We start from the raw sequence: 12,820 nt of genomic DNA on the forward strand, positions 1-12,820 counted from the left end.
TTACAACCACAACCACAGTTTCAAATGCAGAGTCTAAGGTAGCTGCAAGTAGTAGTTCTGTAAGTGTTTCAGCTTCCGATTCTGTCAGTGTAACTTCATCCGTAACTTCCGTAACCTCTCCCTCCCAAGTATTATCTTCCCCATTGACCACTACTGTAACCCCAACTTGTGTTCCTTCCACCCCTACTTCAAATGTTCCTGGAACTAACACTGATCTTCCTTCACATATACCTCCTCATAGACCTCAGCCTACTACCACAACCATTCCTCCAAATGAAGAGGTTGGCACTACTTCAATAAATAAGGTAGAACCCGAACCAAAGAGTAGAAAACGAAAAGGCCAGAGTAACGACGCAAATAAAAACCAGTGCGACGACAACCCGCCAACAAGAAGACGCAGCGGTCGAGCGACCACTTTAGCCGCAACGAGAGCAACAGAGTCTGACATGCATGAAATAGAAGAATTGAGAAGAAACAGAAGGGCTAAACGGGCAGCTGCTGCTCTAGCAAAGGAAGAAGGCTGGAGTTCGTCTTCAGAGGCACCTTTAAGCCCCCAGATGTCCCCAGACACATTGAGAGGATGGCCTCCTCCTAGATTAACAAGGTTAGCACATTTATGAAGGCATGCTTAGTGACAGTTAGTGTCATAGATTTCATTTGGTCATTTGGTCTGGCTGTTTGACAGTTGACAGTTGGGCCAAAATAACCAGTCAAGGTAAGATATATAGGAAAAAGATTTAGGGGCTACTATTATGCTTGAAATTTGTAGTGTTTTGTCCTTTCTCAGTTCATTTACTGTTTGGGACATGTTTTAAAGTTAGTGAGATGTTTATTGGTTATTTAGTAATGAATTTTTTGTCTTTCAGATTTTAGAATATTGTTTTTCTTAGGGTAGTGAAGCAGTATTTTTCATCATTTCTTCAAAAATGTAATATCCTCCTCCTGTATTTGAACCTTGAAGGGGATTCTTCTACTTAATATTTTAATGCAAAATATTTCATTTTGCAAAGTATTTCAGTAGGTTCCTATGTGCGTGAATCATTTTGCACATAATTGTGTTGACCTTTTTGTATGCTGATTAGCCATTTTTTTATATTTGCTAATTTTGGTTACACCGAAGTTGAAAATCTTGAACAAGGAAACTCACTCACGCCAGGACATTTCCTTCGTTTCTTGCAAGATCCCGAATAAAGCTTTGTTGGTGAGGCAAAACTCAACACTTCATGATATCTCACAAATTCTACAAACCTACAAGATTGCACACACCCAAAAAAAAGATTAAAAAAGAAAAATGGGCAAACTATGCCGCCGTTAAAGAGATAGAGAGTAATCACATCCTCTCTTAAAGTTGGTAAAGAAGTAACTGGTGCATTCATGGGATGCCCAAGGCATTGTGCAAGCTCCCACATACCCCGTGATCAAGCACAGATGCCAATAGTTCCTTTAGTCCACATTTATTTTTTTTTATTTATTTTTTTTAACTGGATTTCCAGCTGGCTCTAGAAGAATAAGTATCCTAATGTTAAGACCGGGTTTGTTAGTTATGAAAAATACAAATTGATTAAAAAAATGTGTCCTTATATTGTGTGTACTAGTTGCTAATAATTAGGGAGTACAAGCCATTTGGAATTGATACAACTCATTGTGTTTGTCATTGGAGTGAGGTTTAGTCTTCAAAATTGTTGGGATTTGAGTATGGGTCACTGGCTCTCACAGTAGCAAATCATTCTTCTCCTCCTCTTATGAAATACACATGGTAGGTGATTTAGATGAAAAAGGCCATATTAGGTAGACATAAATGAAGGAGGAGTTACTAGTAGTAATACTGAGAAAATTGCTACCCCCAAAAGAGTGTAATCTATTGTCTTATTTCTTAAGCTTGTCATCATTTTATTTGATGATAAAGAAGAATTCTAGTACAGTACAATCATCATTGTGGGTAATCACCAGGTGTCCATTTATGTACAGGCAGTCCCCGTTTTTGCGGGGGGTTCCATTCCCTGGCGATGTGCCGATGAGCAAAAACCACCATTAACCGGAACTCAGTGATTTATGGCGCCATAAGAACCCTTATGGTGCCATAACATGTCTATGGCACCAGTAACTGGAACTCATCCCATTATGGCGCCATAATTTGCTGATTTTATGGCACTAGACACGCACCATAAAACCGGATCACCAATAACCTGGGACTGTTCATATTCTGTTTTCATTTTAATTTTGCTGAGGAAAGATAATCATCTCTGAAGGTTTACTTGCAATTTTATTTCTTCACTTATATGTTTATTGTAAACCTTGGTTTGCAAAGTGTTTCAATAGCCAGAGGAGATCATTTATAGAGTACTGTAGAACTCTTTATTTTTGTACATGAACTTTCCTGTCAGATATATACTTAGCTATACGTCTCTGACGTCACGACAGAATTCAAAACTCGCGGCACACGCGACAGGTAGGTCAGGTGATCTACCTTACCCACCCGCCGCTGGGTGGCGGATGTAAGAACCAATCTCCCTTTCCAGCCAGAATTTTTCTGTCGCCGGTGACGACTACACCTGTGGTTGTTACCTCCTGACAGCTTTATTCATTTCTCGTTGCCGTGGATTTATTTGGACTGACTTTCGGTGAAGTACCTGATCTTGTTGGCTTGGCATACGCATTTGTGGATTGTTTTTGGATATTGATTTGGATTTTTCTTTGATTTCGAGATGTCTGAGTTAGAGGTTAAGAAATCTTCTATGTTTAGAGTGTGCGCTATGGATGAATGCAAGGTGAGACTACCGAAAGCTACGGTAGATCCTCACACAGTTTTGCTTTAAATGTAGAGGTAAAGAATGTTCTTTTGATAACCCGTGTAATGAGTGTGAGAAGTTGGATGAGGTGAATGAGGCTCTTTCTTCCTACTGAGGAAGTTAGAGAAAGACAGGGTGAGAAAGGCTTCTTCTAGAAGTTCTAGTAAGTCTCGTATTAGCGAGGTAGAAGAAAATCCTGTTGTAGCATTAGAACCTTCTCCAGTTTCAGCTCCTGCGCCCTGCATCGAACCTAAGGATACGACTACGGAAGTGGCAACCATGAGAGCCACGATCCTTAGCATGGAAAAGAAGATCCGTTCGTTGCAAGGTAAGAGTAGTGAAGGTGAATTGTGCAGTGACCCCAGTGCAGTGGAGGTGTGCGTCTGATCGGCTCCTTAATGCTTCCAGGCCTAGCCCTCTTCCAGACTCCCAGTTCCCAGTGGAGGAGGAAAGTCAAAAGTCCGCAGGAAGGTTAGGGAGAACTCCCACCGATCAGGCGTCCCCTCGGTAGATCCTGATGCTCGTACCCAGGCTGCCCTTGTTCGCGCGAAGAAGGAGGTATTGCGCCAATGCTTCTCTTCGTCTTCCTCACCTTCACCTAGAAGAGGATGGAGCGCCTCGGATTCTTCACGACCGCTGAAGAGAGCCTGGAAGGCGCCTGGCTCCTTTCCTTCCAGCCCGGAAGTTTTTCCAGAAGAGCCGGAAAGTAGAGATCAAGAAAACCCAGGAGGGAGCAGGAGTTCTCGCCTCATAGTAGGCTTCGAGCCTCTTCTCCGGTGGAGGATTTTACAAGATCTCCAGCTCGAATTCTTGCGGGACTGCAAGCGCAGATTTCGGCACTGGCGGGCTCCTTGGCAGGAGGAACGCGTCGGAAAGACGTCTCTCTCCCTGTCAAGAAGTCTAGGATTCCTTCACCTGTCTTACCGTCTCAGTCAGAGTCGGTTCTCTCTCCTTTATCAGCGGATGGAAGGAGGCGCTCTTCCCTCAGCAGGCGCTTGTCGTCTTCCAGGCATCAATCGCCCAAGAAGCTTTCTCCTGGTGACTACATCTCTCCAGTAGGAAGGGATCTAGCGACTAGTAGGCGTTCGTCTAAAGACAGGCGTACAGCCTCGTCCTCGCGCTCTTTTACGAAGATCCTTCATTCTCCGGATAAGAGAGCCTACTCTTTGATGGATTCATCAAGAGACAGGATCTCGCCTTATGTTAGGCGCCTTGAGCCTAGTAGGCGCTACTCCCCAAGTAGACGCTCTCCCGCTCCCAAGCGTGGTGCGGAGGATAGGCGCTTTTCTCCTGATAGGCGCTTTTCTCCTGATAAGCGCGGCTCTACTTTTAGCCGCTCGATCAGGAAGGCGCGTAGAGCCTGAAAGATATGTCTCTTCTGGGAGACTACCTTTGAAGAGACACACAAGTCGGGAGCGAAGTTTGTGGAGCATGGTAGACGCCGGTCTCCTATTAAGCGACCTTCTCCAGACCTTCGCTCTCCTGTAAGTAGGCGCCAAGAGCCTAGTAGGCGTTCGCCTCATGGTAGGCGCAGCTCGCTGGCAGCCGCTCTCCTTTGAACAGGCGCATGGATCCTGAGAAGCGCCTTGAGCATAGTAGGCTCTCCTCTCCTAGCAGGCGCTCCCCCTTGGAAGCCCGGAATTCTAGGAGTAGGATTAAGGAGCAAAGAGCACGCACTCATCAGAGTAGGAAGGACTCATTCGAGAGGAGCTCTCCAGAAACTTTGGCTTCCCCTGATAGGCGCCAGTCTACTACTAGACACTCTCTGGACAGGCGCATTTCTTTAGAGAAGGCTAACTGCACTCGTAAAGAAGCGGAGGGTTCTTCAGTGGATGAAGTTGAACCTTCAGAAGAGGATTTGGTGAAGGACTCGTCAGTTTCGTCCTACAAGATCCTTACAGATCTACTTCTTCAAGAGTTTGGAGACTCCCTTACTCCCGTCGCTCCTCCGTCTCCTCTCTCTTTATTCTCGACTTCGAAGAAGACGAAAGTTTCCTCTTGTGTGAGATGAAGCCAACCATCTCAATGAAGAAGGCTTTGAGAGGTGTGGTGATTGGCTGCTTTCTAAGGAAGAGAAAGGGAAAACTGTTTTCTTTCCCTCCTTCCAAGCTTACGGGCAGACTCGGATTTTGGTACGAGTCTGGAGAACCCTTAGGTCTGGGTCTTCCTTCATCGGCGGATGCGGACTTCTCTTCTCTGGTGGATGCAGCACGACGCTCGGCTCTTTTGTCGGCCAAAACGACCTGGGCTATGAACGAGCTTGACCACCTGCTGAAAGGGATGTTTAGAGTCTTGGAAGTCTTCAACTTCCTTGACTGGTCTTTGGGGGTCTTGGCTAAGAAGACTCAGAACCCGGATTGCTATTTCGCCAGAAGATCTAAACAGTGTTCTAACGTGCATTGACAAAGCAGTTAGAGATGGATCGAGCGAAATAGCCTCCCTCTTTGGAGCAGGGATCCTTAAGAAGAGATCAGTCTTCTGCTCTTTCTCACGAAGTCTGTTTCGCATGCCCAAAGAGCCTCTCTCCTGTATTCGCAGCTCTCGCCTCTGCTTTTTCCAAAGAAGATAATCCAGGACATCTCAGGATCTATCTCTGCGAAGGCGACTCAGGACATGCTCGCACAGTCGGCACGGAAGCCTAAGACCTCCTTCCAGACGAAGACTAAGAAGGAGACTCCAGCTAGACAGGAGCCCTTTCGAGGGGGCCCCCCTTCTAGAGCCTCTACCTCGAGAGGTAATAGAACTTTCAAGAGAGGTAGATCCTTCTCACGCTCTGTCAGAGCTAAGAAGTAGGGAAGTAGTCCTCCAAACACCAGTAGGTGCCAGACTTCTAAGATTCTCGGAAGCCTGGACAAAGAGAGGAGCGGACAACTGGTCCCTCTCTATAATAAGGAAAGGATATCTGATTCCTTTTACGGAAAGACCACCGTGACAACGACTCCGAGGGAGTTGGTGGCCAGGTACAGGGATCCCATCATGAGCCTTGCTTTAACACAAGCAGTGGAACTAATGTTCGAGAAAGAGGCATAGAGCTAGTGAGCGACCCTTGCTCAGCGGGCTTTTACAACCGCCTTTTTCTAGTTCCAAAAGCCTCAGGAGGATGGAGACCGGTTCTGGATGTAAGCGCCCTGAATTTCTTTATAGAAAAGAGGAAGTTCGCCATGGAGACGACATCCTCAGTGTTGGCGGCCCTTCGGCCAGGGGACTGGATGGTGTCCCTAGATCTTCAGGACGCTTACTTCCATGTGCCCTATCCATCCTTCGTCAAGGAAATACCTCAGGTTCATGATGGGAGGAAGGATATTCCAGTTCAGGGTTGTTGCTTCGGCCTTTCAACAGCCCCTCAGGTCTTTACAGGCCTAATGAAAAATGTAGCAAGATGGCTACATTTGGAGGGAGTCAGAGTGTCCCTTTACTTGGACCGACTGGCTGATCAGAGCCAAGTCTCAGGAAAGATGTTTGGAGGACCTACAAAAGACCCTTTTCATGGCAAGTTCGCTGGGACTTTTGGTGAACTTTCAAAAGTTCTAGTTGATCCCCAGTCAAGATCGTATCTATCTGGGGATTCGGATGGCTTCTCTGGATTTTCGGGCTTTTCAGTCTCCAGAACGGATAGCCCGAGGGTCAGAGAAAGTCAAAGCCTTCCTAGAGAAAGAAGTATGCACAGCGAGGGAGTGGATGAGTTTGTTGGGGACACTCTCCTCGTTGGAGCAATTCCTTTCTCTAGGAAGGTTGCACCTCAGACCTCTCCAGTTCTTTCTCCATCGAAACTGGAGGTGTCGTTCACAAAAACCTAGAGTTCTCCTTCGAGATTTCAAAGGAAATCAAGAAGGACCTCTCTTGGTGGGCCAACCCTCTCAAGTTTGCAGAAGGGATGTCCCTTCACATCGAACCCAACCAAGTGTTGTATTCCGACGCCTCGGAAACAGGTTGGGGAGCGACGCTCGGCTCAAGAGAAGTGTCAGGCACCTGGAACAAGGAACAGGTGACCTGGCACATCAACAAGAGAGCTGATGGCGGTTTGGCTAGCTTTGAAAGCTTTCGAGCCCCACGTAACTAGCTTCAACAGTTCAGATCAACTCGGACAACACCACGGCCCTGGCTTACATCAGGAAGCAAGGGGGGACTCACTCTTTCTCCCTGTACGAGACAGCAAAAGAAATTCTGCTTTGGGCAGAAAAAAAGGAAGATTTGCTCCTTACCAGGTTCGTACAGGGAGAAAAGAACGTCAGAGCAGACCTCTAAGCAGGAAAGATCAAGTCCTGCCGGCAGAGTGGACTCGCACGAAAGATGTTTGCCAGGATCGTGGAAGCTTTGGGGCAAACCTCATATAGACCTCTTCGCCACAGCCAAGAATATGAGGATAGCCAACTACTGCTCTCGATATCGGACCGAGGGCAGTGTCGATAGACGCGTTCCTACTAGATTGGAAGGGTCTAGACACGTATGCTTTTCCTCCATTCAAGATACTGGGAGAGACTCTAAAGAAATTTGCAGAATCGGAGGCAAACAAGGATGACGCTGGTAGCCCCGTTCTGGCCCGCCACAAAGTATGGTTCACAGAGGTACTGGAATGGTTAGTAGATCTTCCGAGAACATTACCACAGAGGATCGATACTGCTCAGACAACCCCACTTCGAGAGGTATCACAAAAAACCTCCCCGCTCTAGATCTGACTGGCTTCAGACTGTCAAAAGTTTGGTCAGAACGAGAGGCTTTTCGGCAAGAGTTGCAACGGCTATCGCAGCAGCAAGAAGGCCTTCTACCCTTAGAGTCTACCAATCGAAGTGGGACGTCTTTCGGCGATGGTGTAGGAAACCATCACTTTTCCTCTCCAGTACCTCTGTGACACAAATAGCAGACTTCTTACTTTTCCTTAGGGAAGAAAGTGGATTGGCTGGTATCAACCATTAAAGGCTATCGTAGCATGCTATCTGCCAGTGTTTAGGCACAGAAACTTAAACATTTCAGAAGATAAGGACCTTCATGATCTAATAAGATCGTTGAAACATCCAAGAAGGTTTCTCCAGGGGTTCCGAGTTGGAATCTGGATGTAGTGCTACGTTACCTGAGGTCCAATAATAATGTTCGAACCGCCTCAGTCTGCATCGTTCAGAGACCTCACGAAGAAGACAATTTCCTCATGGCATTGGCTTTCCGCAAAAAAGGGTTAGTGAACTCCATGCACTAGAAGGAAATGTGGGATCGAGGAGATGCAGCTATCTGTTCATTCCTCCTTCGTTCTTAGCCAAGAACGAGAACTCAAATCCTTGGCCTAGGAGCTTTGAAGTACAAGGATTGTCTGCATTAGTAGGCGAGGAAGCAGAGAGGTCTCTTTGCCCAGTAAGAAGTTTGAAATTCTATCTACAGAGAAAGAAAAAACTTAAGGGCAATGATGTCAACCTTTGGTGCTCTGTAAGAGATCCAAGGAGGACACTTTCGAAGAATGCGCTTTCTTTCTTTCAGCAGAAGCCTGGTGAAAGAAGCGCATGCGATATGTGAGGAAAGTCAATACAAAGTTCTTAAGGTAAAAGCTCATGAAGTAAGAGCTATTGCCACGTCATTGACTTTTAACAAAAACATATCCCTGAGTAATATTATGAAGGCAACATTCTGGCGTTGCAACTCAGTCTTTGCAAACCACATTGAGAGACGTCAAAATTACGTATGAAAAGTGCTTCGGGTTAGGCCCGTACGTATCGGCGGATTCGGTGCTGGGGCAGGGAGCTGAGACATATCCTTAGTAGTATATCCCCTTTTTTCCCCTGTTAGGTTGTAAGTTTTTGGTTGTTTGAAAGAACATGCGGGTAGGCATGTTTTTCATTTCGTAGTGCTAACAATGATTAGATTGGTTAGGTGACGGTGTATGTTTGAGCTCCTTGCAATGATAGTGGTTAGGTTCTGTCATATAAGTGGGCGAATCCCCGTTGACAGATCCTGCTCGGATTCTATCAAGTAAGCGGACAACCAAATCCCTTTGATAGACCCAAAGAGTCTGTAGCTGTAGGTCACGCCCTCGCTGAAGCTCTTAAGGCAACGCAGAATCATAGACAGTAACTACGAAGTCTTCTGCCTAAAACAGGTAAGAACCAAGGTTGTTTTTACATCCTACAACTAGTGTTGTTTTCCCCTTTTTTCCATATTTATATTGCTGTCTCTTTCCCTCCACCAAGGGTGTCAATCAGCTAAGTATATATCTGACAGGAAAGTTCATGTACAAAAATGTTATTGTTAGTATACAATAAGGTTTTGTACATACTTACCTGGCAGATATATACGATTGATGGCCCGCCCAGCCTCCCCTCAGGAGACCGGTGGAAGGAAAAATTCTGGCTGGAAAGGGAGATTGGTTCTTACATCCGCCACCCAGCGGCGGGTAAGGTAGATCACCTGACCTACCTGTCGCGTGTGCCGCGAGTTTTGAATTCTGTCGTGACGTCAGAGACGTATAGCTAAGTATATATCTGCCAGGTAAGTATGTACAAAACCTTATTGTATACTAACAATAACATTTCCAGAATTGACCAAGCTTTTTCTTGAACTCTTAGAAGTTTTTACCAAATAACCTTGCTTATTTGCGTTTTCCTTCAGATTGATTACTCGAGTCTTGAAGACATAAATGTATAGAATATGCAGGGCTGAATTGTAACATCCCAATTGCCCGTCAGCTCTGTGCATACATGTCCCAAAGTCTCATGCAGTGTTATGAGTCAGCTTTTGTTTATCTTATCTGGCAGTGTTTACTGCTGCTTTGAAGTTTTACTTTACTGTAGTTTTTATTATTGTGAATTGTTTATTTGTCTTCAGTTTTAGGAGGCTGACATAATTTCAACAAGTGATTACTACTGTAGTGTTTGCTGGCATATAAGACACAGTAATGCATTAGATACACCTCTTTTACACAAGGATATTTTTAGGAAATAACTGGTTTGGGGAAAAAAACATTATAGTTGGTAGTGAGTCGAGTAACTTTCAGCCTCCATATTTTCATGTTCTTTAGTATATTCTGTGACATCTTACTTGTTTCAGTGTTTTTGTTGCTTCCTTGCCATGGGTTTAAAATATGAGTAAATTTTGTGAGAAAAAGGTTCTTGGAATATATCAGCAACATACCTTAGGTTTTTGTTTACATGGCTCCACTCCATGCACTTCGAAAATTGCAGGCGTCACCACCAGGGCAAAGACCATTGCTACCATCATTTATTTCTTGTGTGGTTGTTACTAAATTGTTTAGCTGATAAAAGTAGTTAAAATAAAAGTGTCAAAGGCAGAGACGTGAAAGATTTTGCTTCCGTGGTTGTGTTGATATCCACTAGAGCATACTATTACCTTCATACTGCTATCTGTTTTTACCATCCAGTTGTAGCAAGATGATATTGCTGATAATGAAGTATGGAATAACAAATCCTCACAATATATAATAATGTAATGAAAGCCCATCTAACGTTTAAATGTAATAATTCAAATAACAAAATAAGAAAATATGCAAAGTATATTATACCCAGCTGGTGATAGCAACTGTGGACTGGCTATTTAATTATTTTCGCATTATTTCTACTCTGGAGGTTAGACCAATGACAGGAGGGCAATGAGGGCCTTGCTGCAATATTCATAAATTTGTATGCTATGATATTCTCTTCAACAAAAACTCTGTAGGATATGTCTCCTTGTCTTGGAGACCAGTACAGTGCTACCCCACTTTTTCACGCTTCACCTTGTTGCGGTTTTTTGTGGAACATATTCTTCATGTTTCTGCTGGAACTTTAGCCAATTCATTAATTTTTCGATGGGCCATATCTCTAAAATTATCACTAATTTGCTTTTTATCATATTAAATTAGGCAGTGAACAGTTAAAATAGACCATAATAAGCTTTTGAGTTTAAGGGGTACATGGTATTTGGCAGTTAGTATAAGCATTTTTAGAGGGGTTTTGGAACTTATCTCTGTGAAAAAGTGTTGTAGCGCTGTACAGGCAGTCCTTGGTTATTGGTGGCCTCGGTTATCAGCAGTCTGGTCTTATGTCATTTGTCTAGTGACAACGATAAATGAATTTTCAGTGCTGGTATGCGCTGATAAATGAATTTTCAGTGCTGGTATGCGCTGATCCCGCTTATTGGATCCGAGCCTCGCTTATCAGTGCTGATAATCGGGGATCAGCGCTATTATCGCCAATTTTCAGTAATCAGCGATTTTCGGTTATCGTCAAGCCATTGAAAATGGAACCCTCGCTGAGAAACGGGGACTGCTTATAGTATAGTGCTTCCCTTTAGTGTTACTGTTTGGCAGTGCGAGGCTGTCATCCGCGGATTTCATTTCAGCAAGTTGAGGGTTTCTCTAGCTCAGTCCTCTCCAGTGAAATTCCAGATTGAGCCACTTTTAACCAGTAATGATTTTGCTTTGGGAAACAATTTCAGATAAACTCTTAACTAATATTGAGGGTTTACATAAATTGAGGTTTTGCAGCCTCTAACCCAACTTGTTCATGAAGCCTGGAGTGTCCAGACAAACAGTGACCTTGAATATTGACAAATCAATGACCTTGATTTGATAAAGAATTGGTGGTTTTTGAAAAGTATCATGCCTTTTGCAAATACTAAAGTAACTAAAGGTTTTTAGTGTATTTTTAAGTGATACATGAGGTGTAACAAGTCAATATCACTCAGTTTTCCATGGAAGTGGTGGTCTCTCCATTGGTTATTCTTGATAGGATCAGTTGAATTTTCACCTTACTGCGGAGTGTTCTAAATCTAATTCTTTTCCGAGGTTTTGAATATTCCTTTTGTGTTCTGCAATTTCCAAGATATTTCCATGTGATTGACATTAATTATGGATAACAAAATTTAGCTCTTAGTACATTGAACTAGTTGATTCATGTAAAGCATCATATAACTTGTTATATTTTCATTTTCCTTATTTTTCTCTTTTCTAGTCCAACACCATCTCAGAGTTCAGAAGGAACTACCTCTTCCACTCCATCTCAGAGGGGAAATAGACTGTCTGCGTCTCACAGTCGTAGACAGTCTCCTGCAAGCAATATTGAAAACAAAGGGTAAGTAGTCTTGCATAATGATTCGGTGGGGTAGTTTGTTTTGAGATGTGTAGTAATGATGTCTTGGCTGATCTCCCAATTTTCTTCGTATCAGTTCATCGCCATTTTGTTTTTAAGTCACTGTCTTCATATAATTATGAAATTATCCATATTTGTGCTTGATTGTTTAACACGAGTTCTCACTTGGAGTAGGTGTACAGAAACGTGCATTGTTTGAGAGCTCTCAGTAATGGTCTGTATAATTTGGAGAGCACTCACTTATTTCTAAGCACCAAAAGAGAACATTTTCAGACTTAGTACTGTAGGATACAAATTTTTCAGCACCAGATTTCATAATTATGTCAACTTATTCATTAGATATATGATGAGAACTATTTAGTCAAGATTTAGAGTGAATGTATGAAATAGAATCCAGTGTCAATGAAAAGCTACCATTTACAAGATCTGAAAATTTTTCCCTGCAGAAATTTTGTTTGACACATTCACTTGGCAAATGGTAGAAATATAACTACAGGAGAATGTCTAAAATCTTGTTTGCTATAGAAGCATCAATATCAGAATTACCCTTGATGTATTAGGTGTCAACATATTGAGTTCTTTCCATTTTCTTCCACCTTGTGCAGTAGCTGCTTGAACTCCTGTTTTGTTTGTGCTTTCCTTGGGTTTCCCATAGGTCTGTCTATGCCTTACCATTGGCAAAACTGTTATTTGATTTATTGCTTCACCTTTTCATTGCATGTTTTAACCATCTCAGCTGTCAAGATCCCAAACTATTTCTGATCCCCTGAACACATTTACTTTGTTATAAATCTTAGTTCTGTGAAAACAATTGTGCTTAAAATTCTTTTACATTAATAATACATGAGAAATGTTGAAGTGCAGGGTCTTTGAATAAGTAAGGTTGTCATTAGTAACAATTTTTTACATGATATTGTCACTTTGGGGGTAAGACATGAAAAGAGTTCTGCTGCATCATATCCA

The 12,820-nt window shown here is 43.3% G+C and overlaps 1 protein-coding gene across 1 annotated transcript in view; it reads left to right on the plus strand.

Annotated features, from left to right (window-relative positions):
- LOC135222493 (uncharacterized) overlaps positions 1-12,820 on the plus strand; it is a 162,005-nt gene that overhangs the window by 146,657 nt on the left and 2,528 nt on the right. The window contains exons 11-12 of the mRNA XM_064260576.1: positions 6-604; positions 11,720-11,839. Coding sequence (XP_064116646.1) covers positions 6-604; positions 11,720-11,839 — 719 coding nt within the window. The remainder of the gene's footprint in view (positions 1-5; positions 605-11,719; positions 11,840-12,820) is intronic.

This window comes from Macrobrachium nipponense, chromosome 3, assembly GCF_015104395.2.
Source record: "Macrobrachium nipponense isolate FS-2020 chromosome 3, ASM1510439v2, whole genome shotgun sequence".
Taxonomy (NCBI): domain Eukaryota; kingdom Metazoa; phylum Arthropoda; class Malacostraca; order Decapoda; family Palaemonidae; genus Macrobrachium; species Macrobrachium nipponense.